General features: G+C 43.0%; 4 protein-coding genes and 1 long non-coding RNA gene across 15 annotated transcripts in view; 2 read left to right on the forward strand and 3 right to left on the reverse strand.

The window, feature by feature from the left end:
- The window catches only part of LOC148135538 (uncharacterized), a 334519-nt gene that overhangs the window by 117221 nt on the left and 192248 nt on the right, over positions 1-25050 (reverse strand). The window lies entirely within an intron of this gene.
- LOC148135546 (histone H4) lies at positions 182-1637 on the forward strand. Its single transcript, XM_087984506.1, has one exon. It carries the CDS (start codon positions 582-584, stop codon positions 891-893), a length of 312 nt encoding a protein of 103 aa, XP_087840632.1. The 5' UTR covers positions 182-581; the 3' UTR covers positions 894-1637.
- Positions 2639-3079, reverse strand: LOC122544556 (histone H2A-like). Its single transcript, XM_087984808.1, has one exon. The coding sequence runs from the start codon at positions 3077-3079 to the stop codon at positions 2639-2641; it is 441 nt and encodes a 146-aa protein (XP_087840934.1).
- Positions 3904-4514, reverse strand: LOC122544546 (histone H2B 1/2-like). Its single transcript, XM_043683861.2, has one exon. It carries the CDS (start codon positions 4482-4484, stop codon positions 4107-4109), a length of 378 nt encoding a protein of 125 aa, XP_043539796.2. The 5' UTR covers positions 4485-4514; the 3' UTR covers positions 3904-4106.
- The window catches only part of LOC122545874 (uncharacterized), a 229790-nt gene continuing 220683 nt past the window's right edge, over positions 15944-25050 (forward strand). For 8 of the 11 annotated variants that reach the window (XR_015755019.1, XR_015755021.1, XR_015755020.1 and 5 more), the window contains exons 1-3: positions 15944-16438; positions 17089-17143; positions 22026-22107. Coding sequence is in view for 7 of the 11 variants with exons in the window: in XM_087984524.1 (XP_087840650.1) it covers positions 16249-16438; positions 17089-17143; positions 22026-22083 (303 nt within the window). In the remaining 4 variants the exon portion in view is untranslated. Of the gene's footprint in view, positions 16439-17088; positions 17144-17615; positions 18840-22025; positions 22108-25050 lie in introns of those variants that run through there. The other 3 variants (XR_015755018.1, XM_087984520.1, XM_087984526.1) reach the window with 2 other exon arrangements.

The following is a 25050-nucleotide window of genomic DNA, read 5'->3' on the forward strand; positions in this document are numbered from 1 at the left end:
ACCACAAGAATGTCCCACAGCAGGCACACACACAGCCCGAGAAAGGCCTCTCTCTTCCCCCCAGCCCGCTCACTCCAAGTTCCGGGACCAGTTCCTGCTCCGCTCGGCCTCTTACAAACAGCCCCCGGTTCTCCCCAAATCAATCCCGGTCTCGGAGCCCCCTCTGTGTCCCAGGCTCCCATCCCGATGTGCTGCTGGAAGGAGCCTGCTGTTCCCTCGCTTCCCTGGGCGCTGATCTCTACATTGCGGTCTGTTTCAAACAAACCTCTTGCACTCACTGAGTAAATGCTCCTCAATGGCAGCGCTGGGAGAGGGCCTCACGGATGCGCTCCTCTGCTCAGGAATAGTCAGCTTTGGGGAGAAAAGGTTCGGTCCCAGACACAGTTGGGGCGGGAGTGAGCTGGAGGCGAAGCTGGATGATCAAAGCCATTTCCCTGCTCTGTCTGTCACTCAGTTTCCTCTCCGGACCCGCCTCTCACTCTCTGTCAGCTCTTTCTCAGCCAGGTCGGACCGGGCTGTATAAAAAAGGAAGGGGAGGCAGCTCGGCTCTCATTCGGCAGCGGTTGGAGTGAAGTAGCGTGATGTCTGGAAGAGGTAAAGGAGGCAAAGGCCTGGGAAAAGGCGGAGCGAAGCGTCACCGCAAAGTGCTTCGTGATAACATCCAGGGCATCACCAAACCAGCCATCCGGCGCCTGGCTCGCCGTGGCGGGGTCAAGCGCATCTCGGGCTTGATCTACGAGGAGACCCGCGGAGTGCTGAAGGTTTTCCTGGAGAATGTGATCAGGGATGCGGTCACCTACACTGAGCACGCCAAGCGCAAGACAGTCACCGCCATGGATGTGGTGTACGCTCTGAAACGCCAGGGCCGCACTCTCTATGGATTCGGCGGCTGAGGATAAAGCGACCCATTTCCAGCGAACCCAAAGGCTCTTTTCAGAGCCACCCAAACTCTCCGATAGAGAGCGGAGACCTGAGGACGGGGAAGGCAGCGCATGCTGAGGGCAATGTTACTGTAGCCGGTTATTTCACATTTATCCCGACTTTTACAACTTCTTCAGTTCCAAAAATGTACTAATGCCGTGTTCTGCGGTACGGCAGAGAGCATTCGGAGTGGACGGTTCACTTTGTTGCTGTTTACCGTGGCGAATGATTTTAAAATTGCAAGTATTTCTACAGTGCACATAAGAGGCTATTCGGCCAATCGATACTCTACTTTTGTGCAATCTGGTTATTCCATGGAAAGAATCACATCGTAACTTTGTAATAGTAGGATGTAGTAGCAGCATTAGGCCATTCTGCCCGTCCAGCTTGTTCTGCTATTCGATCATGGCTGATATTTCTCCAATTTCCCGTAACCTTCGATCCTCTTATTTTCGTGAATACCTGTCCATCTCAGTAATGATATCATTGTGTACTTGGCATAAATGATAATTTGTTTTTATTTATTGTGGAACCCAGACGTTAATGTTACATATTAGAATATTTATATTTCCCAGGCATAACACTCAGCTCAGTTTTTTTACTGGGAGCCTGCAGATGTGTTACGTGGCGCGTTCTTTCCACCTGCCCGCTCAGGCAGCGATAACAAATTGTCTTCGGGCAAGTAATAATTTGGATGAAATAAAAAAATATTGATAGTGTGGTTCTGTAATTTTACCGGTGTACACTGTTTTAGTTTTTAAGATGTTTACATCGGCGGTTTTTCGATTGATTCACGGCGGATACAAGTTCGGTTGCTCATCCAGGGAGCGCAGGAAGCGATAGGGGACATTAGTACAGTATTTCTCTTGGAATTCAGTTAAAGACAGAAGGCAGCGGCAGTGAATTTGCCACTAATGAGATCTTCATTCAGAGATTGCGGAAATATAGTAATTAGATGAGTGATGTTCACATCAAATTTTGGTATTGGGTTAGATATTTCAGGAAAAACCCCATCTCATTGACTCCCTTTGCGTTAACATGGCTTGTGGTGAGGTGGAGGCAGGAGAGAAAAGGGAAAAAATTGCGCCAAGAGATCAACGGCTTATTTTCAAATTTGAAAATGCCCACCATCACGTATAAAAAAGCAGGAGGATGCACGACTACGTACACGTTGATTGGTTTTTCGATTACGAAACTAAACTTCACACAATCTCACTTTACCTCATTCCCTCCTTTTACAGCTGAAAAATGACTGACTGCTTTTGAACACTCTCTCGAGGCCGGCGAAAAAAAAGAGTGGATATGAACCGAGCAGAGAATAAATTGCAAAGGTATATGCTATAGAGACAGTGGGAGGATTCAACTCTTACTGATGCAGTTAAAGCAAATGTGAAGCCAAACCCGATCGGGAACACCCGTGACACTATTCTAAACTCATAGAACATTGGTCACTCAGGCAGTGACCGTGAAATGAGAAATAATGTATTTCCGGACACCCTTACAATCGTATTCTGTGATAATCTTCCTCTGCTGCCACAGGCAGTAACAAGATCCAATAAAAAGGAGATAGAAATGTAGCGATGTTAAGTACAACAGCCAGGGCTTTACACATTAAAAGGAAAGTAATTAAATCCGACAAACGATTCAGCTCCTTTCACAAATGCTGTGAGTGGCTCTTAAAAGAGCCTTTGGGCTGTCAGATTCAAGGATGGGCTCTTCATTTCTTAGCAGATCCAGCAGCGGAAGTTTTCTTGGGCAGCAGCACGGCCTGGATATTAGGCAGCACCCCGCCCTGAGCGATGGTCACCCCTCCCAGCAGCTTGTTGAGCTCCTCGTCGTTGCGCACGGCCAGCTGCAGGTGCCTGGGGATGATGCGGGTCTTCTTGTTGTCCCGGGCCGCGTTGCCGGCCAGCTCCAGGATTTCAGCCGTCAGATACTCCAGCACCGCAGCCAGATAGACCGGCGCTCCGGCACCCACACGCTCAGCATAGTTACCCTTTCTCAGGAGCCTGTGAACACGGCCCACCGGGAACTGCAGGCCAGCCCGGGACGACCGAGACTTCGCCTTGGCGCGAGCTTTCCCACCGCCCTTTCCTCTTCCGGACATGGTCAAAATCTCACAAGCACTTTCACAGAGAATGCTGCACTCCGCCCACATTGCGGCCTCTTATACCTTCGGGAGGAATGGTGGGGCGGCCATTTCGGAATGGTCCCATTGTCCAGCCCCTCCTAATGTTGTTTCAATTCCCAATCAGATATCTGCCTCATTCCCCAATCCGGAGAGGGCACGGGGAGGAAGGCGGAATGTACCAGCGCCAAATCATCAACCACATTTTTACAACTTGAAAAGCCCGCCAATATGTACCGAAAAGTTGAGAGTTTAAACACAGAAGAATGCACGAATACTAGATTTAATTTACTTCTACGTTAAAAGTGTACCCTTTACCTTGCCTCCTGGAATCTGCCCATTTCTGATCCTGAATGGAATCTTCTGAACATTAAACACAAGCGGAAACAAACTCTGCAACTAATCATTTATTTCACATTTCAACAGCACCCCGATATACTGATAAAACATGATTACGTTCTCCCGAGTCAGTGCATTAATAGTGAACACGATCGTTCGAGAATATTTTAAACTTTCCTTCCCTATTGCACACGATCATAGATCGATAAAAACTCCACATTTACTCTGCCACTCCTGCAGCTGTTCGAGTACATCCTGACAATACCAGTGCGGAGATTTGGAAATGAAAAGTAAACAAAGTAAAATCGCACTCCGAGGGAACCTGTTTATTTTGCTAGTCGGCTGGTACTCGGGGCACTTTGTTTTCCGGGGGTGAAACTCAAGATTCGTGCCCCATCGGGGCTTGTAACTCCTGAACTGATCGAATAACAGAGGAACACGGACACATAAAATCAGCTGAAAACTGGGTCAGTGGCGTTTAAGATGATCTCTCTCCCCAGGCAGGGACTACAGGATATACTTGATCGCATCTGAGAGTAAGGCGCGCACCGGGTCAGCTGTCACTTTATAGAACATTTACAACATACAAACCTCGCAATGACATTAATGGTACAAACCCAGAAACATAATGGTCCAGCTATTTCAGAGAAATTGTAGGTGGCTCTTAAAAGAGCCTTTGGGTTGTGGATGTGTGTTTGTTTCAATGCAATGCGGTCCCTCACTTGGAGCTGGTGTACTTGGTCACCGCCTTTGTACCCTCCGACACGGCGTGCTTGGCCAGCTCCCCGGGCAGCAGCAGCCGCACGGCGGTCTGGATCTCCCGGGAGCTGATGGTGCTGCGCTTGTTGTAATGGGCCAGGCGGGAAGCCTCCCCCGCGATGCGCTCGAAAATATCTTTGACGAACGAGTTCATGATGCTCATGGCCTTGGAGGAGATGCCGGTGTCGGGGTGAACCTGCTTCATCACTTTGTAGATGTAGATGGCGTAACTTTCTTTCCTGGTCCTTTTCCTCTTCTTGCCGCCCTTCGCTGGCGCCCTCTTCACCGCTTTCTTCGCGCCCTTCTTGGCAACTTGACCCTTCTTTTCCTCAGCCATAGCGCCGCTCACTCTCAGATACAGAATAAGGGAAAGCGGACTCGGAGCTCGCACGTTATAGACTGACGGCGTCATTCATGCTAATGAGGGATGGAGGAACGAACAGTCTTCTGATTGGCTACTTTGGAGGCATGGTAACCTCACTCTGATTGGTTAGTTTGAGACTCAATGTGGACCTGTCAGGATCTGCAATATCATCGGAAACACAAACCGAAATTTTGTGAAGGGATCAAATTCCAAGCTTATTCTAAAGTGTGAGATTCTAATTGTAACGTATTCTGCATCTTTTGATAATGGTTTTCTTTTCCATTTTAAAATGGCATCACAGTTATTGTCAAGTGGGAAAATGCACTGCAATCTGACAGGGTGTATGTTTTACTCCTGGAAATGATGGAACTACTTGACAAGTGCATTGTGTTGGAGGAAAATGGGAGTTAAGGAATGTTCTCTTTTGCTTGTGTTTCTTGCTCTACACTCTCTGCTGTAGCTGTATGATGTGGGAGCTGGCTGATCCCATTGTGAATGGCAGTGACCACATCTGCAGCAAATGTTGGATGTTGGAAGAACTCCTGATCAGAGTTGATAATCTAGAATCTGAGCTTCAAACACTGCAGCACATCCGGGAGGGGGAGAGTTACCTGGATGCTTTGTTTCAGGAGGCAGTCACACCTGGGAGATTAAGTAATTCACATTCAGTTAGTAATCAGTGCCATCAGAGTGTGACTGTAAGTGAGGCAGGTAGGGGGAACCTGAGTTCAGGAATGCAGGAGCCTCAGCCCTTGACCTTGTCCAACAGGTATGAGATTCTTGCTCCCTGTACGGATGAGGAAAAGGGCTCTGGACAGGATGAGCCAGTTGACCACGGCACCATGATGCAGAAGGCCATTCAAGAGGGGGGAGCAAAAAGACAAGTAGTTGTTATAGGGGATTCTATAATTAAGGGGACAGATAGTATCCTTTGCAAGCCGAATCGGGAGTCTCGCATGGTGTGTTGCCTGCCTGGTGCCAGGGTGCGGGACATCTCCGACCAGCTTGAAAGGATATTAGAGCGGGAGGTGGAGGATCCAGTTGTTGTGGTCCACGTTGGGACTAACAACATAGGCAAAGCTAGGGTGGAGGACCTGTTTGGGGATTATCAAGCACTAGGAAGGAAATTGAAGTACAGGTCCTCAAGGGTCATAATCTCCAGATTACTGCCTGAGCCACGTGCCAATTGGCATAGGGATAATAAAATTAGGGAAGTAAACATGTGGCTAAGGGATTGGTGTGGGAAAGAGGGATTCCACTTCATGGGGCATTGGCATCTGTTTTGGAACTGGGGGGATCTGTACCGTTGGGACGGTCTCCACCTGAACCGATCAGGTACCAATCTTCTAGCGAAGATGATAAATAGATTGGTCAGTAGGACTTCAAACTTCTGAGTTGGGGGGGGGGGAGGGAAAGTGAAAGCGACAGGGTGTATGGAGTTAAATGGAAAGATAAGCAACAGGATAGCATGTGTGCAGGCGGATTTAAACTTGAGGCAGACTGGGAATGCAGCAAAAAGGAAGGATAACTTAGGACATCTTATGACTTCCAATATCTCATATGATAAGAAAGTTAGCATTAAGGTACTTTAGCTGACTGCTCGTAGCATTCATAACAAAGCAGATGAACTAATGGCACAGATCATCATGAATGATTATGATGTGGTAGGCATCAGAGAGACATTGTTGCAGGGGGGTCAGGACTGGCAGTTAAACATCCAAGGATTTTCAACTTATCGAAAAGACTGGAAGGCGGGCAGAGGGGATGGAGTTGCCTTGTTAGTTAAGAACAAAATTAAATCCATGGCACTGAATGACATAGCGTTGGATGATGTGGAGTCTGTGTGGGTGGAATTGAGGAACTACAAAGGCAAAAAAAAAATGGGAGTTATGTACAGACCTCCTAACAGTGGTCAGGACCAGGGGCGCAACATTTACCGGGAAATAGAGAAGGCATGTCAAAAAGGCAAGGTCATGGTGATCATGGGATACTTCAATGTGCAGGTGGACTGGGTAAATAATGTTGCCGGTGGATCCAAAGAAAGGGAAATCATGGAATGCTTACAGGATGGCTTTTTGGAACAGCTTGTCATGAAGCCCACAAGGGAGCAGGCTATTCTGGACCTAGTGCTATGTAACGAACCAGACTTTATAAAAAATCTTAAAGTAAGGGAACACTTAGGAAGCAGCGATCATAACATAGTAGAGTTCAGTCTGCAGTTTGAGAGAGAGAAGGCAAAATCGGATGTAATGGTGTTACAGTTAAATAAAGGTAATTATGAGGGCATGAGAGAAGAACTGACAAAAGGAGACTGGAAGCAGAGGCTAACCGGGAAGACAGTAGAGCAAAAATGGCAGGAGTTTGTGGCTATAATTGAGGACACTGTACAGAGGTTCATCCCCAAGAAAACAAAGATTATCTGGGGAGGGATGAGACAGCCATGGCTGACAAAAGAAGTCAGGAAATGTATTAAAGAAAAAGAGAGATCCTATAAAGTGGCCAAGAGCACTGGGAAATCAGAAGATTGGGAAGGCTACAAAAACAAACAGAGGATAACAAAGAGAGAAATAAGGAAGGAGAGGATCAAATATGAAGGAAGGCTAGCCAGTAATTTTAGAAATGATAATAAAAGTTTCTTTCAATGCATAAGAAACAAACGACAGGCAAAAGTAGACATTGGGCCACTTCAAACTGATGCTGGAAGCCTAGTGATGGGAGATAAGGAAATAACTGGAGAAGTTAATAAGTACTTTGCGTCAGTCTTCACAGTGGAAGACATGAGTAATATCCCAACAATTAAAGGGAGTCATGGTGCTGAGTTGAGTATGGTTGCCATTACAAAAGAGAAAGTGCTAGAAAAGCTAAAAGGTCTTAAAATTGATAAATCTCCTGGCCCTGATGGGCTACATCTTAGAGTTCTGAGGGAGGTCACTGAGGAAATAGCGGAGGCGTTGGTTGAGATCCTTCAAAAGTCACTGGAGTCAGGGAAAGTCCCGGATGATTGGAAGATCGCTGTTGTAACCCCCTTGTTCAAGAAAGGATCAAGACAAAAGGTGGAAAATAATAGGCCAATTAGCCTAACCTCGGTTGTTGGTAAAATTCTAGAATTCATCATTGAGGATGAGGTTTCTAAATTTTTGGAAGAACAGGGTCAGATTAGAACAAGTCAACATAGATTTAGTAAGGGGATGTCGTGCCTGACAAACCTGTTGGAATTCTTTGAAGAGGTGACAAGTAGGTGAGACCAGGGAAACCCAGTGGATGTGGTCTATCTAGACTTCCAAAAGGCCTTTGATAAGGTGCCACACGGGAGGCTGCTGAGCAAGGTGAGGGCCGATGGTGTTCGAGGTGAGCTACTGGTACGGATTGAGGATTGGCTGTCTGACAGAAGGCAGGGAGTTGGGGTAAAAGGTTCTTTTTCGGAATGGCAGCCGGTGACAAGTGGTGTCCCGCAGGGTTCAGTGTTGGGGCCGCAGCTGTTCACGATATATATTAATGATCTGGATGAAGGGACTGGGGGCATTCTAGCGAAGTTTGCCAATGATACGAAGTTAGGTGGACAGGCAGGTAGTTTTGAGGAAGTGGGGAGGCTGCAGAAGGATCTAGACAGTTTGGGAGAGTGGTCCAGGAAATGGCTGATGGAATTCAATGTGAGCAAATGTGAGGTCTTGCACTTTGGAAAAAAGAATACAAGCATGGACTACTTTCAAAACAGTGAGAAAATTCATAAAGCCAAAGTACAAAGGGATCTGGGAGTGCTAGTCAAGGATTCTCTAAAGGTAAACATGCAGGCTGAGTCCATGATTAAGAAAGCGAATGCAATGTTGTCATTTATCTCAAGAGGATTGGAATATAAAAGCACCATTGTGCTACTGAGACTTTACAAAGCTCTGGTTAGGCCCCATTTGGAGTACTGTGTCCAGTTTTGGTCCCCACACCTCAGGAAGGACATACTGGCACTGGAGCATGTCCAGCGGAGATTCACACAGATGATCCCTGGAATGGTAGGTCTAACATACGAGGAACGGCTGAGGATCCTGGGATTGTATTCATTGGAGTTTAGAAGATTAAGGGGAGATCTAATAGAAACTTACAACATAATACATGGCTTGGAAAGGGTGGACGCTAGGAAATTGTTTCCGTTAGGCGAGGAGACTAGGACCCGTGGACACAGCCTTAGAATTAGAGGGGGTAAATTCAGAACAGAAATGCAGAAACATTTCTTCAGCCACGGAATGGTGGGCCTGTGGAATTCATTGCCGCATAGTGCAGTGGAGGCCAGGAAGCTAAATGTCTTCAAGGCAGAGATTGATAAATTCTTGGCTGTCACAAGGAATTAAGGGCTACGTGGAGAATGCGGTTAAGTGGAGTTGAAATGCCCATCAGCCATGATTGAATGGCAGAGTGGACTCGATGGGCCGAATGGCCTTACTTCCATTCCTATGTCTTATGGTCTTATGAAGGACATTCTACTATCATCTACTCTGAAAACTCCCTTCAGTTATCTTTTCCCCTATTCTTCTTCAAATCTCAAATCAGTATCAGCCAAAGTATTCATACATTATTCAGAATAGCTGCCAGTGTGTGTATGATTGTCAGATCTCCTCTGATTGCCTCAATGACTAAAGGGAACTAACGTACTGTGACCTGTGCCTTTTGCTTTCTGTTGACAACATGAATTTTACTCCTTGACTGTTTGGCTCCTCAGTCAGTGTCAGCAGCCTCCTGCCAATATTTCAGTTCCTGAAATCTTACTTTGCACCACATTAGAATAGATATTATTTGGTGCATTTCAGTTTCTAGCAGAATCTTTTTTCACTAGGAAGTTTGGTATGTGGATTTTCTCTGAACTTTATTTGGTCACAAGTCATTTGTACCCACTCTGAACTGGTCACTGTTATTTAAAGATTATTTTGAACATTGTACTTGTATGAATTTTAATTGTGACTATTTCGTGTTATTTGTTTTATCACTGTGATTCCCTGTTTACACTGTGAGATAGTGTTGTTCAGAATTTCAGGTTGGTTAAGGGTTAGTTTACCTCTCGTTGTTGGCTGTGTAAAACGGGAGTGCAGTTTTTGATCAGCCTATGTGAGCTTTCGGGAGGTGAATAATTATTACTCTCTCACAATCTATCCCTGTCAATTTCTGCCATCTGAATGTGTGAGTGTCGTCATCAGTCTGTACCTGTCCATTCCTCCACAGTTATTATGTTAGTGTAACTATCACAATCCCAATCCCAGAATGTCTGATGTGAGAATGTGTAAGGGTATTTACCATTGCAGTGCCTATCAGTCTTTACTATGAGACTGTTTGACTGGCTTTATCAATCTGTACCCGTTTCTTTCTACTCAATGAATTTGTCTGTGTAATTTTCAGTGTTACAATATCAGTCTCTGCTATGTGAATGTGGGAGTGCTTTTATCAGAATTACCTCGTCCATTTCTCTGTTGGGAATATGTCAGTGTGGTTATCAACATGTACCTGTCAGCTTCTGTTTTGTGAGTATCTCAATTTAGTTAAGCTTTTCCACACAGGTTGTGATGTGCGAATATGGCAGTCCAGTCATCAATCTGTCCCTGTCTGTTCTTCCACAGTCATTATGTTTGTGTAATTATCAGTCTATCCTTTAGGTCTCTGCTGTGAGAATGTGTAATTGTAGTTGTCAATCTGTCCCTGTCAGTGTTTGCTCTTTGAATGTGAGAGTGTATTTACTAATTGGTCCCTGACAATTTCTGCTGTGTAAATGGGGGTTTTGCTATCCATGTCTTTATGTTCATTTCTGTTATGTGAATGTTTGACTGGCATTACCAATCAGTACCTGTCAGTTTCTGCTCAGTAAATATGTCTGTGCAATGAACAGTCTATCCCTATCAGTGTCTGCTACAAGTCTGTGTGAATGCTTTTATCAGTCTCACTTTGTCAGGTTCTGTGTTGTAAACATGGTCATCAATCTTGACCTGACATTTTCTGGTTTGTGAATATGAGACTTTGGTTATTAATCTGTACCTGTCAGCTTCTGCTTTATGAATATCTAATTTTGGCTTAATCTGTTCCTGAATGTTTCTCTGGTGTGCATATGGCAATGTAGTTATCTATCTGTACCAGTCTGTTTCTATTACGTGAATATGAGGGCAGCTATTAGTTCGAATGATTGTGTGGCTTTAAAAAGTGCATTTTGTCCTGTCCATAGTAGTTAATATACAAAGCAATAAAGAAGAAATTGGAATAACTTAACTCTACTGGAATACTTAACAGAATAATGGGTACAGAATGGGTACACTTCCTAATTAACTGTTCCAATACAGTAATATCCCATAAACATCCTTGGCAAAAGATAAATTCAATAAAGTATATAGTCTCACATCCGACTCCAGTAGCAGAAGAGAATCTGCAGCTTCTGACTGTAACTGAGAGGAAAAAACTAGCTTTCCTGTCTCCAAGACACCGACAGTTTTGCTGAAAGCCAAAACTAAAAATGTCATTCTGTGAGAGCTTGGCCACATCCATCCAGGCTGCTTCTGTTCCAACTTTAAAAGAAGCCTCAAACTGTTTACTCTAGTGCAGACTTCTTGACACTTCTGCCATAAAACCTCTCTTCAACAAGAAAGAAAGAACTAAATAAATATCTTCAAGCCACAATATCATCAAACCTTCCACCCCTCTTAAAAAAGAACTGATCAATATACAGAGATGGCCCAATTATAAAAAAATCCTTAGCTTTACATTATTCGTAAACAATACGTACACACTTCATTGACGCTCAGCATGCAAACACTCACTACGACAGTCCACTTTTTCCTGCTATGTAACGCTTCCATCTTTTTTCATCAAAGTCACAACGACACCTTGGCAATTAGGTTCCCTCGCCCTGCAATGTATGTAATTTGCAAATTGAATGGCTGCGATAGTAAGCTTCATCTAAACAGTCTGTAATTTTTGTACTTAAATTTCTCCAAAAACAATATACTCAAGGTGTCCTTCTCAAACATGAAGTATTTCTGTTGATGAGTCTTCAGCTTTCTGTAAAGATGCCCGAAAGGCCTCAAACTGTTGCTCTCGTGGCTCGGTGGCTCTGCCTTAAATTTGCTCTTCAAGAACAAAAAGACAAAAACCCGTTAAAGCCACAGTCTCAATCTCTCATTTCCTGCAATTGTGGATATGAAAATTCATTTATCGACCTGTACCTGTCCATTCTTGTCACACGAACATGCAAATGTTGTCATTAATGTGTACCTGTCAGTTATTGCAATTCAAGTGTATGACTATTGTTATAAATCTACCCTCTCAGTTTCTGCTGTGTGAATGTGAGTTTAGTTATCAAACTGTACCTGTCAGTTCATGTTCTGTGAAATGGGAGTGTTATCAACTTGTACCTGTCAGTTTCTGCATTGTGAATATGGGAGTGCACTTATTAATCTTTCTAGGACAGTTCCTATTGTGTAAAAGTGTGAGTGTACTTACCTATCTGTCCGTCTCAGTTTCCGACATCTGAATGTAATTTTAGCTATCCTAAAGTACCTGAGAGTTTTTCTTTTATCTTTGGCAATGAAAGTGTCACTTTCAGTCTCACCTTCACTCCACCTGACAGCAGTTGAGTTTGGTTATTGATCTGTAATGCCACCTTCTGATAGGTGAACATTTGAGCAAAGTTATTCATCTGTGCGGGTTACTTTCTAATATCTGAATATGAAAGTGTAGTTGTCAACCCATTCCTGTTGGTATGTGCAATGAAAATAAGAGAGTGTGTGTCACTTTCTGTCATGTGAACATCTGAGTGTTATGAATCTATCCATGACAGTGCCTGCAAAAGGGGTGTGTGTGTGTGTGTGTATGTGTAACTGCCCTGTTAATATGTGTCGTCATCAATGCGTTTTTGCTTCTTTCTGCAAAATGAACGAGTGAACAAAGGTATCAATGCATGCCTGTCAGTTTCTATTTGGTAAAGGGATGTATCTCTCTGGCAGCCACTAATATTCTCTGTGAGGGTGTGATTTGTTATGTGATACTTGTTATGAGGGTGATTGTAGGCAGATCTGTTTCAGTTCATGAGTGCATATTTTGGACTAGAATTCAAACTTTCCAGTTTCAAAATTGTGCAAATATCAATGAGCTGTGAATGGTGAATTTGTTCAAACTGGACATATGTGCATTGTGAACTGTGAGAAAGAAACAAACTGATATCTTCTCAATTGTTTGAACATCTCTCTCAAACTGAGCTCAATGTGTAGCTAACTCAATTCACTCCGACAGTGGAAAGAATGTTCTTCGCTTTGACAGCAGTAACATACCTGCTGTTTGTTAAAAGCAGCTGGACATACTTGGCTTCATGGCGAGGGAAAATTACATTGTCTTGATCCTTCAAGTATTTGCCTGGAGGAAGACAGAAGTGAAATCTCCTGGGAATCACCATCAGCCAAGTTTGACCATCTTTAACTGAACAACGCAACATTCTGTTAATAATCATGAGGATATTGTATTTAAAGCCAGGAATTCAAACAGAACAACATGTCTGATTCTACTCTTGCTCCATGTCTGGTGATTTTTCTTTTTGTTAATTCAATACCAATTGACTTAGGTCCAGAAACGAACCAATAACTGTACAGCTCCATGAATGGGACTATCCAATGCAAGTGGGGCTGTGAATATGAGTTTAGTTATTGAACTATTCATGTCAATTCCTACTTTGTGAATAACAACCACACTCTCACATTCTGTCCTTCTTAGCCTTGCTTAAATTACTTATGTATTCAAATAGTAGTGACTCACAGTGACAGATTGATATAGAACTATAGATCCATTGAAATGTCATTGCACATAAGAGGACCATTTGGCCTATCTTGTCCATTCCAACACAAACACACCAGATGGCCATTTAATCCCATGTTCCTGCTAACAGCCCATAACCCTGCAGCTGAGAGCACTGCCTATTTCTGCAATCTGAATTTAGTTTTCAATTTGTTCCTGCCAGTCTCTGTTTCATAGATATGTCAATATAGCTATCAATTTGGACCTGTCCATTCTTCCTGTATGAATATTTGAATGGAGTTATCCATCTCTACTTGTATACAGTTATAAATACATATTTGTCACTCTCTACAATGTGTGAGTTTAATGAGCAGCCTGTCCCTGTCAGTTTCTGTTCTGTTAATCTGAGAGCATCAGTAATAACCTGTACCTGTCTGGTTCTGGTTTGTTAATAGGTGAATGCAGTTATCAACAAATACCTGCCAGTTTCAGTCAGTGTGCATGTGAGTGCTGTTATCAAACTGTACCTGTCAGATTTTGCTGTGTGAATGTGACTGTCATTTTCAGTCTCTGTCAATTCTGTCATGTGAACAAGAGATTGTCAATCAATGTATTGCTGTCAGATGCTGCAATGAGAATGTGTGACTATAGTTATCAATCTGTCCACGTCACTTTCTGCTATATGCATACAGGCGTGTAGTTATCAATCTGTACCAAACAGTTTCTGCTCTGTGTCTGTGGATGTATTTATTAATCTATTGCTGTCAGTGTTTGCAACGTGAAAGTAAATTGATCAATCTTTCCTCATTAGTTTCTGTTCTCTGAATCAGTGTTTAATTATCAATGAGTAACTGTCAGTTTTTGGCTTTGTGAATGTGTAGATGCATTTATCATTCTACCTATCAGATTCTGCTTTGAGTTTTTCTGAGAGTTTAGTTTAATCTGTCCCTGTCAGAATCTGTAAATGTAGTTACTAATCCATACCTGTCAGTTTTTCTGGCTGAATATGTGTGTGAAATTGTCAGTCTATCCCTGAGCAATTCCACTGTGTAAATATGAGAAATTCGGAAGCAATGCTTCCTGTCAGTCTCTGCAATGTGAATATGTGAGTGTATTTATCAATATTTCCCTGACAGTTTCTGCTTGGTGAGATAGTGTTGGGATCAATACATTCTGCCCTATGAATATTTGAGTGTCTTTATCAAATTATACTTGTCAGAAAATTTTCTCTGCAAATACAGGAGGCTTACCTGGTGGGACTGTTTGAGGACACCAACCTGTGTGCCATCCACGCCAAGCGGGTCACCATCATGCCCAAAGACATCCAGCTGGCCCGCCGGATCCGCGGGGAGCGCGCCTAAACAGAGCTTGGCCGCCCGGCACATTCACCCCGAGAAAGAGAGAGAAAAGCACAACGGCTCTTTTCAGAGCCACGAAACCATCCAGAGGGAGCGGGAAGCGAAAGGGGACCTGAGAGCACGACATTAATTTGTTCCCTCCGCACGAAGTCAATTCTGTTGTTCTTCAATATATTTTGAATCTGGCCGAGCCGGGAGGGGAGTTAGTTGGAAGACACGGCTTTCTGCGGCACCGATTAGTACATTGCCATGAATGTTATGCAATTATTACATTATATATTAAGTCGGAGAATGTTTATTCCGGATGAAATCTCCTCTGTCCTCACTGTCTCCCTTGGTATTCCCACCAGCTGTAACTATATGGTCACATTGGGGAGACTGGACGCCTCCTAGCAGAGCGCTTTAGGGAACATCTCCGAGACAAACTCTCGTCCAAAGACACTCACGATCCTGACTTGGAAATAAGACCGTTTTCTTTCACTGTCACTGGATCAAGACCCTGGAACTCCGTGTTCCTGGCATTGTGGGCAGTACATGCACAACAGCGGTTCCAGAAGGTGGCTCACCACCGCCTTCTCAAAGCGATGGAGAATAAATGCTAGGCTCAGCCAGCGACATCCACGTTCCAGGAGTGAAAAAATAAAAACAGCTGGGGTCTCTCGTTGTGGCATACAATGCATCACAATTTTCTTTCTGCGGCATACCTGACACTAAAATCTGTCATCCACTACAAACTAAATCGAGTCCCAGAGATGTTATTGCACAGCTGGTCTGACTTTTGCATGGGCCTCCTGACCCAGAAATAAGGTCTGACACTGTGACGCAAGACTCTCTCCATCAGTTATTTTCTGCCTTCACTTATTCCATCTCTCTGTATGTTACTTTGGGCAAGAAGTTAATATTTTTGGATGAGGGGTCAGCAGGATTAAATATCACAGGTAACATTCGATCAGACGAGATGTTATTGAATGGGGGAGCACAGAGGATGGGCCGAGTGGCCGCCAGCTTCTCCGCTCCCTGATCAGATTGTGAGAGAGCCGGAGGGAGGAGTTATTATTTTTTCTTCTTTTTTAAAGGGAAAACACCCGAGTGGCCAGTGACAAGCACTGCCCTTCTCAGAGGGCAATGCTGTGTTAAATATCCAGGTTATTTTTTTTCTTTTTTTTCTTTTGCTATTAACCCCCACACTACCGCCTAACCGCGGTAGTGCTTATGTTTTCCCCAGCACCCATGTGTGCGTAGGTGTGAGACACAGTGAGAGACACAAGGTATACGAATCTTTATTCAATTTCCACCATCAGGAAGATAGGAAAACACCGAGTGGCCAGTGACAAGCACTGCCCTTCACATCAAAGGGCAATGCTGTGTGATCAAAACAGTGAAGGGGAGAGGGAGGAGTTATTAACATGGCCCGGGAATGAGCACCATTGGAGCTTCATAAAGGGGCAATTCCCAGCTTGAAACCTTCTCTGCCCTTTCCCCCAAAGTCCCAGTTGCTTTGGTCAAACTGGGAGAAAAGGGAATTGGGGAAATGACCAATTGATGTTTGTTTCTGTGAGTCATCGGGAAAACCGGCACATGCGCGATGCTGCCCCTCCCCCAATGCAGATTGGTCCTGACGAGTGGAGCGCATGCGTGAGGCTCCCCCAGCGCTGCCATTGAGGAGCATTTCCTCAGTGAGTGCAAGAGGTTTGTTCGAAACAGACCGCAATGGAGAGATCAGCGCCCAGGGAAGCGAGGGAACAGCAGGCTCCTTCCAGCAGCACATCGGGATGGGAGCCTGGGACACAGAGGGGGCTCCGAGACCGGGATTGATTCGGGGTGAGTTCAGGGAGAACCGGGGGCTGTTTGTAAGAGGCCGAGCGGAGCAGGAACTGGTCCCGGAACTTGGAGTGAGCGGGCTGGGGGGAAGAGAGTGGCCTTTCTCGGGCTGTGTGTGGGCCTGCTGAGGGAGGCAGAGGGGGAAGAAGCTGCTGTGGGACATTCTTGGGGTTTATAATCCCCTAAACACTGATGGAAATTCATTGTTTGGCTTCTGTTTCTCGCTATTTGTTGCGAATAGACATTGAAAGAACGGACAGTAGAAACAAGTGTAATAATCCTGTGAAGGGTAAATATAGCAGGCACCGGGAAACGTCTCAAAGTATGTGAAATCGGGCCCAGTGTTCGACTTTCCACAGTTGGTGTATTGGAAGTTGGTTATTGAACTGTGTAATCATTACATTTGTGGAGCTGTGCATATTTTGGTTAGTTTATTTTTATCTTAGTAAAATGTTTTTGAATTTCGAAAATAGAAAAAGACTGGAAGGTGCTCTGGGTTCGAGTGGAACCAGGATCTGCTCTGTTCACCTGACCTTGTTCAAAAACAAAGAATTATAATGATCATAACCTGAATATTGCATTGATTATTTAATGTCTTCCTACTCAGCTGCTAGTGATGTACAGGAGCTCTCTCTTTTGTCTTTCTCCAGGCAAATATTTGATGGACCAATCCGAGAGCGACCAGCTGCTTCTCACAATCAGCAGGTATGTTACCACTGACAGAGTGGAGAATGTCCTTTCCACTGTCTGAGTGGATGAAGTCAGACGCACATTGAGCTCCATTTCCAGAAGTACACATTCAATCCAAGAGTTAAACACAACGGATGATATATAAATCCATATTTCACCCTGTTCAGAATGCATACCACCTCAGTGACGGTAAATTCCATTATTAAAAGCCAATTATCATTCATAAGATTAGAAACAGGTTAGACTGTATGCTTGTAATAAATATACATTTGAGCTGCATTAAATCCATATGTAGAAAAGGCATTTTTAAAGTGATAATCAATAATCAATCATGCTGTTATATTGTTATAACAAGTATATATGAAGTTGATATTGAGTGCAGATATAGAAGCAAAGTTGGACATTGAGTAACTGACCAGGACAAATTTATTCTTTTGATAAATAGTTGTCCTGGATAAAGAGAATAATCAAACAATGTAAATTCCAGGTGAACTTCTTGGTCAATTCTGATCTACAGAGGATGCTTCCAGAGAGGATGCTTCAAGCTCATTCACACATGTGCATACACATCTGTCTCTGTCTGCCTGTCTCTCAGTCTGGTGTTGATGAAAATACACTTTATCCACACTCCCATTCTTGTTGAGGGCCTGAGTAATGCAGAAGCATTTCCACAGTTTTTAAATGTGTGAAACACTGATTGATAAGACTTTAAACCCATCTCAAAGTGGATCAGATCATGACATGCAGGACTGGAAACACAAGGAGACATACATACAATGTCAGTGTGATGTAGACCAGTACCACTCTTCAAAGTGATACAGATTGGCAGAACAACAGAAAACTCACTCACATGCAGCCAGTTAATGGTTAAAAGGGATAAAAATGCAATTTAGGCCCACAACTACTTCCAGATATGGACAGTCATAAATTGACTGACCAAATTATTAAATGCTTCAGAAGATGTTAGTTTTAGATGTTACTTTATTGCGGTGCCCAGCAGCAACTGCCAAAGACTAGTGCATACACAAAATGTAAAATCAAAACTGATTCAAAGATAAGTATTGAACCAACATTAATCCCTCAATCACCAGATTTAGCGAACATTGGACTGGTTTATCCTACACCCTGACTGAAAAAACACAACTGAACATAGAAAGAGAATAGCATACAAATATTCGACTTGTCACTGCACACAGAGCAAAACTGGTACTATAGGTATTCAAAGGCTGATAACTGCAGAACTAATCTCAAATTGCCATTTACACCGAGACACTGATAGTGAGTGGATGAAGTTCAGAATCCCAAACAGTTAATGGAAACTAGTATGGAGAACAGATGAAGAATAGACACAACACGCTGAATGGCTGTACCAATTCTGTGATTGAGTCATAAATCACAAAATGCCTAAGAGTTTAAGGCACAATCACAACACCTTAAGACCTGCTATCACAGATTGGATCACAGTCACAGAGAACTTTTTTTTTCCCGAATTCAGTCATGGGATGGGGGCATCAGTGGCTCGGCCAGCATTTATTGCCCAACCCTAACTACCCATGCAGTACTTAGGAGTCGACCACATTGATGTGTGTCTGCAGTCACATGTAGGCCAGACAAGGTAAGGATGGCAGTTTCCTTCCTTCAAGCGCATTCGTGAATCAGATGAATTTTTCTGGTAATCAACAATAGATTCTAGAATATTATTGGTTGCCAGAGAATTGAGCAAATTTGATATAAGAGTTGAAAGTGACTGGAACTCATTGAGAACTTCACTCTCAGTGACACAGCAGAAACTGGCATGTATAGATCAATTCCCAAATTCACACATGGACACAGCAGAAATTGACATTTATACATCAAGTCCTAAACTCTCGTATGGACACAACCAAAACTGACAGACATCGATTGATATGTGCTCTCACGTATTCACATTGCAGAAACTGAAAGGGAGAGAACAATAATCATGCACACACACATGACAGGTACAGGTTAATAACGAGACTAACAAATTTGCACAACAAAACCTGACAGGTACAGGATGATAAATGAATTTGCATATTTATAAATAAGAAGCTGATGGATACAGTTTATTAACTGCACTCTCAGATGCACAGAGCAGAATCTGACAGGGACAGGTTGGTAAATAACTCACATGCAGGTGGCAGTAAATTTCAGAGAAAGATTGATAACTACGCTCTCATATTCACAAAGCAGAAACTGACAGGAATAGATTGATTATGCTCCCAATTTCAAATCACATAAGTTGATGTGTTCACTTTGATAACGATATTCACAGAGAACAAACTCCCAGCAAGAGATTGATTACAAAACAAAAATTGGTGGAAAATTCACAGGTCTGGCAGCATTTCAGGGCCAGTGACTGGTCCTCAGAACTGACAGTGGCAAGGAAAATGCACACAATGTGGTCTCCTCTATGTTGGAGAAACTGAACGCAGAATGGGTGTCCACTTTTCAGAACGCCTACATTCTATCCAGACAAAAAGACCCTGAGCTTCCTGTTGCATGTCACTTCAACACACCACCCTGTACCCTGGCCAACATCTCGGTCTCAGGCTTGCTGCAGTGCTCGAGTGAAGCTCAGTACACGCTTGAAGAACAGCACCTTATTTGCTGCTTGGGAACTCGACAGTCTTCTGGACTCAGTATTGTGTTCTACAACTTTAGGACTTGAGCTCTCCATGTCATTACCCAAAACCCCACACCCCTTGTTAACAGACAGTCTGCTGCTGTACACCACCAATTGTGAGCCACAAACAGATCTTATTAAATAGCTATCCACCCTCTTAGTCTGACAGTTATCCACTCATTTGTCTGTCCTAGTGTTCTTCTCTTTCTTTGGATTCTATCTCCATCTGTCTTTTTCTTGGCACACTTCCACCCACCCTATCTTTTGTATATAAACTAATATTTTCCTAGCTACCACCAGAAAATGCAGAAGTTTGAATACACCACCCAATTAACTCAAGAACAGCTTCTCTGCTGTTATCAAACTTTTGAATGTACTGCTCAAATTTTAAGGCGAAAGTGGGTACTGCAGATGCTGGAGCTTAAAGTCAAGATGAGGGTGGTGCTGGAAAAGCACAGCCGGTCAGGCAGCATCCGAGGAGCAGGAAAATTGATGTTTCGGGCATTCCTGATGAAAGGCTTTTGCCTGAAATGTCGATTTTGTTTCCTGCTCCTCGGATGCTGCCTGACCTGCTGTGCTTTTCCAGCACCACTCTAATCTCGCTCAAATTTTAATGTTAATCTCTCTCTCTTTGCAGCTTTAATACTGTATTACAGATTCTGTTCTATTATCCTGATGCATTTTGTCTGATATTATTTGCCTGTTAAGTACACAAAACAATACTTTTCATTGTATGTCAGTGCGTGTGAGAATAATAAATCAGATCAAATGAAACGGATAACTACACTCATATTCACTTCGCAGAATCTAAGAGGTACCAGTTGATAACTACAGTCACACAAACTGACAGGAAACGATGAGTAAATACACTCAAAACACTGATATTACAGATCCTGACAGGGAAAGAGTGATAATTAAACTCTCACATTCACAAAGCAGAAACGGATAGTGACAGGTGAAAACTCAGTTCACACATTCACATAGTAGAAATTGGAAAGATTGGCTATTACACAAACATATTCACCAAGCAGAAACTGACAGCTACAGATTGACATCTATATTTATGTATTCACACAGCAGAGTCTGAAAGATACAGATTGACAGTTACACTCACTTTGACAGAGAAGAAAATGACAGGTAGAGAAAGATAACACTATTCCCACATTCACATCACTGAAGCTGACAGCTACAGTTTGATTAATATACCCACATTCACTGAGCAGAAGCTGATGGGTACTGCTCAATAACTGTATTCACATATTGATAGGGAAGAATCTGACAAGGACAGATTGGTATCTACACTGTCATATTGACATAGTAGAAACAGATTTACAATGACACTCTGGTGTCAAATAGCAAAAGCTGACAGATATTGTTTGATAATTACTCTCCCATACTGATATAGCTTAAACTTACAGGTAGAGATCAATATCTACATTCTCACAGAATAAACTGTTAGGTACAAATTGATGACTGCATTTAATATTCATACAGCAGAAACTGACAGGTAGAGACTAATATCGAAACTCGCATTCTCAAAACTGAAACTGACAGGTTCAGGTTGATAACTACACTCTCAGGCACACAGCAGAAACTGTTAGGGACAGATTGGCAAAGCAAACACGCACATTTGCAGGGCAGAAACTGACAGGTATATGTATATTGATAACTAAACTTGCATATCCACATCAGAGAAACACTAGGGACTGATCCTATTTATTTAAAATGTATGAAATGTATTTATCAACCAGTCCCTGGCAGTTTCCTTTATGTGGATACTGTGATGAGAAAATGTAAATATATTTACCAGAGAGTGACAGGGACAGATTGAATACTGCATTCACTCACATATTTGCACAGATTATACAGATAGATAATTACAGTTTGATAAACTACACTCAGATATTCACAGAGCAGCATTTAACAGGTACATCTTGATAATTGTCTTCACACATTTACTGAGCAGGAACTGACAGGTATGGATAGATAAGGAAGCTTTCATATCCAGACAAACTTTAATATCCAGATGCCAGATTAACCATTTGTAGAGGTGTTGGTTAATATGTGGTTCTCAGTGAATTGGTACTTTTTTTTTATATAATCACCAAAGAGCAGCTCAGGCCAAGATGAGGATCAGCCTGTGGTCCTGTTGGAATTGATGTCTTGAAGAAAAAAAACCAGCCTAATTATTATTAAATTATTAGATTGACTTAATGTTGATTTCCAAACGATGTCTCTTCTGTCTTCCTCCAGACAATTACTTGAAGGACCAAGACACTGTAATATGTGCTCAGTACAAAGCCAAGTGTGATCAGTTCCTTCGAAAAAACAGCAGGTATGTTACTACTGTCAGACTGAAGATCATCCTTTCCATTGTTATAGAGTAGATTGAATTAGCCACACTTTGATTCAATTTCCAGAGAGAAATTTTCAAATCAAGAGTTAAATATCACGGAGGAATTACAATTTTTTTACAATTACAGTGACCCTCTTGATTTTATAAACCTCTATAAGGTCACCTCCCAGCCTCCAACACTCCAGGGAAAACAGGTTTAGCCTCTTCAGCCTCTCCCTTTTGCTCAAACACTCCAACCCTGGTAACAATCTTAGGAATCTTTTCTGAATGTTTCAAGTTTCACAACATCCTTCCAATAGGAAGGAGACCAGAATTGCACACAATATTCCAAAGCGGCTGAACCAATTAGCTATACAGCTGCAACATTATCCTATCGACCGGCGACTCCACTTTCAAGGAACTATGAACATGCACTCCATGGTCTCTTTGTTTAGCATTACTCCCCAGGACCTTAGCATTAAGTGTATAATCCCTGCCTTGATGTGCCTTTCCAAAATGAAGCACCTCAAATTTATCTGAACTAAACTCCATCTGCCACTGGTCAGCCCAGTGGCCCATCTGATCATGATCCTGTTGTAATCTGAGGGAACCTTCTTTGCTGTCCACTACACTGCTAATTTTGGCGTCATCTGCAAATGTTTTATGTTCACATTCAAATCATTTATAAAAATAAGGAAAAGCAGTGAACCCAGCACTGATCCTGGTGGCACACTACTGATCACAGGTCTCCAGTCTGAAAGGTAGCCCTCCACAACCACCCTCTGTTTTCCACGTTCAAGTCAATTCTGTGTCCAAATTGCTAGTTCTTCCTGATTTTCATGTAAACTACCCTTGCTAACAAGTCTACAATGAAGAAACTTGTCAAACATCTTACTGAAGTCCATATCAAACACATATACTACTCTTCCCTCATCCATCTTCGAGTCAAAGAGATGTACAGCACAGAAACAGACCCTTCAGTCCAACTCGTCCAAGCCAACCAGATATCCCAACCCAATCTAGTCCCACCTGCCAGCAGCGGCCCACATCCCTTCAAACCCTTCCTATTCATATACGCATTCAGAAGCTTTTTTAAAAGTTGCAATTTTACTGGCCTCCACCACTTCCTCTGTCAGTTAATTCCATACATGTACCACCCTCTGTGTGAAAATCTTGCCACTTAGGTCTCTTATATAACTTTTCCATCTCACCCTAAACCTATGCCTTCTCGTTCTGGACTCCCCCAACCCAGGGAACATAAAACTTGTCTATTGATCCTATGCATGCTCCTCATAATTTTATAAACCATTGTAAGGGCACCCGTCAGTCTCCGATGCTCCAGGGAAAACAGCCCCTGCCTATTCAACGTGTCCCTATAGCTCAAATCCTCCAACCCTGGGAACATCCATGCAAATCCTTTCTGAACCCTTTCAAGTTTCACAACATCCTTCTGATAAGAAGGAGACCAGAATTGTATACAATATTCCAATAGCGGTCTAACCAATGTCCTGTACAGCTGCAACATGTACTCAATACTCTGACCAATAAAGGAAAGCATATGGAACGCCGTCTTCAATATCCCATCTACCTGTGACTTTACTTTCAAGCAACTATGGACGTGCACGCCAAAGTCTCTTTGTTCAGTAACACTCCCTCGGACCTTACCATTAAGTGTATAAATCCTGCTAAGATTTTCTTTCCCAAAATGCAGCACATCGCATTTATCTGAATTAATTTTCATCTGTCACTCTTCAGCCCATTGACCCATCTGATCAAGATCCTGTTTGTAATCTGAGGTAACCTTTTTCGCTGTCCACTACACTTCCAATTTTGGTGTCTTACCTCCATTGCTCACATCCAAATCATTTATGTAAATGAAGAAAAGTAGTGGACCCAGCACCGATCCTTGTGGCACTCCACTGGTCCCATGCCTCGAGTCTTAAAAACAACCCTCTACGACTGCTTTCTGTCTTCTACCTTTTGAGCCAGTTCTGTATCCAAATGGCTAGTTATTCTGTATTCCATGAGGTCTAACCTTGCTTACCAGTCTCCCATGGGGAAATCCTCTTCGTTCCTACTTCCAAAAATTCAGTGGAGTTTGAGAGTCATGGTTTCCCATGCACAAAACTATGTTCATTGTCCCGAATCAATCCTTGCCTTTCAAAATACGTGTAAATTCTGTCCCTCAGAATTCCCTCCAACATCTTGCCCAACACTGATGGCAGGCTTACCAGCCTAAAGGTCCCTGACTTTTCCTTACCACCTTTCTTAAATAGTAGCACCACGTTAGCCAAACTCTAGTCTTCCAGCGCCTCACCTGTAACTATCTATAATAAAAATATCTCAGCAAGGGACACAGCAATCACTTCCGTAACCTCCCACAGAGTTCTAGAGTACCTCTGATCAGGGTCTGTGGATTTATCCACTTTTATGCGTTTCAAGACATCCAGGACTACTTTTGTGTGTAATATGGACATCTTTCAAGATGACACCATCTATTTCCCCACATTCTGTAACCTCCATGTCCTTCTCCACATTAAACAGTGATGCAAAATACTCATTGAGTGTCTCCCCCATCTTCTGTGGCTCGACACAAAGGCCTTCTTGCTGACCTTTGAGGGACCCTAATCTCTCCCTAGTTACCCTTTTGTCCTTAAATGTATTCTTAAAATCCCTTGGGATTCTCCTCAACCGTATTTACCAAAGCTAACTCATGCCCCCTTTTTGCCCTCCTGATTTCCCTCTAGAGTATACTCCTACTGCCTTTTCCTCTTCTAAGGATTCACTCAATCTCTGCTGTATATACCTGACATACGTTTCCTTCTTTCTCTGGACCAAAACCATAATTTCTCCATCATCCAGCATTCCCTACACTTTCCAGACCTGCCGTTCATCCTAATAGGAACAGACTGTCACTGGACTCTCGTTATCTCATGTTGAAGG

This window comes from Chiloscyllium plagiosum, unplaced genomic scaffold (assembly GCF_037043375.1).
Source record: "Chiloscyllium plagiosum isolate Xiang-an unplaced genomic scaffold, Cpla_swu_hap1 HiC_scaffold_49, whole genome shotgun sequence".
NCBI lineage: Eukaryota > Metazoa > Chordata > Chondrichthyes > Orectolobiformes > Hemiscylliidae > Chiloscyllium > Chiloscyllium plagiosum.

What these genes read in the sequence shown, in the direction of transcription:
- LOC122544546 (XM_043683861.2), bottom strand. Translation starts at nt 4,484, where the DNA reads ATGGCTGAGGAAAAGAAGGGTCAAGTTGCCAAGAAGGGCGCGAAGAAA.
- LOC122544556 (XM_087984808.1), bottom strand. Translation starts at nt 3,079, where the DNA reads ATGTGGGCGGAGTGCAGCATTCTCTGTGAAAGTGCTTGTGAGATTTTG.
- LOC148135546 (XM_087984506.1), top strand. Translation starts at nt 582, where the DNA reads ATGTCTGGAAGAGGTAAAGGAGGCAAAGGCCTGGGAAAAGGCGGAGCG.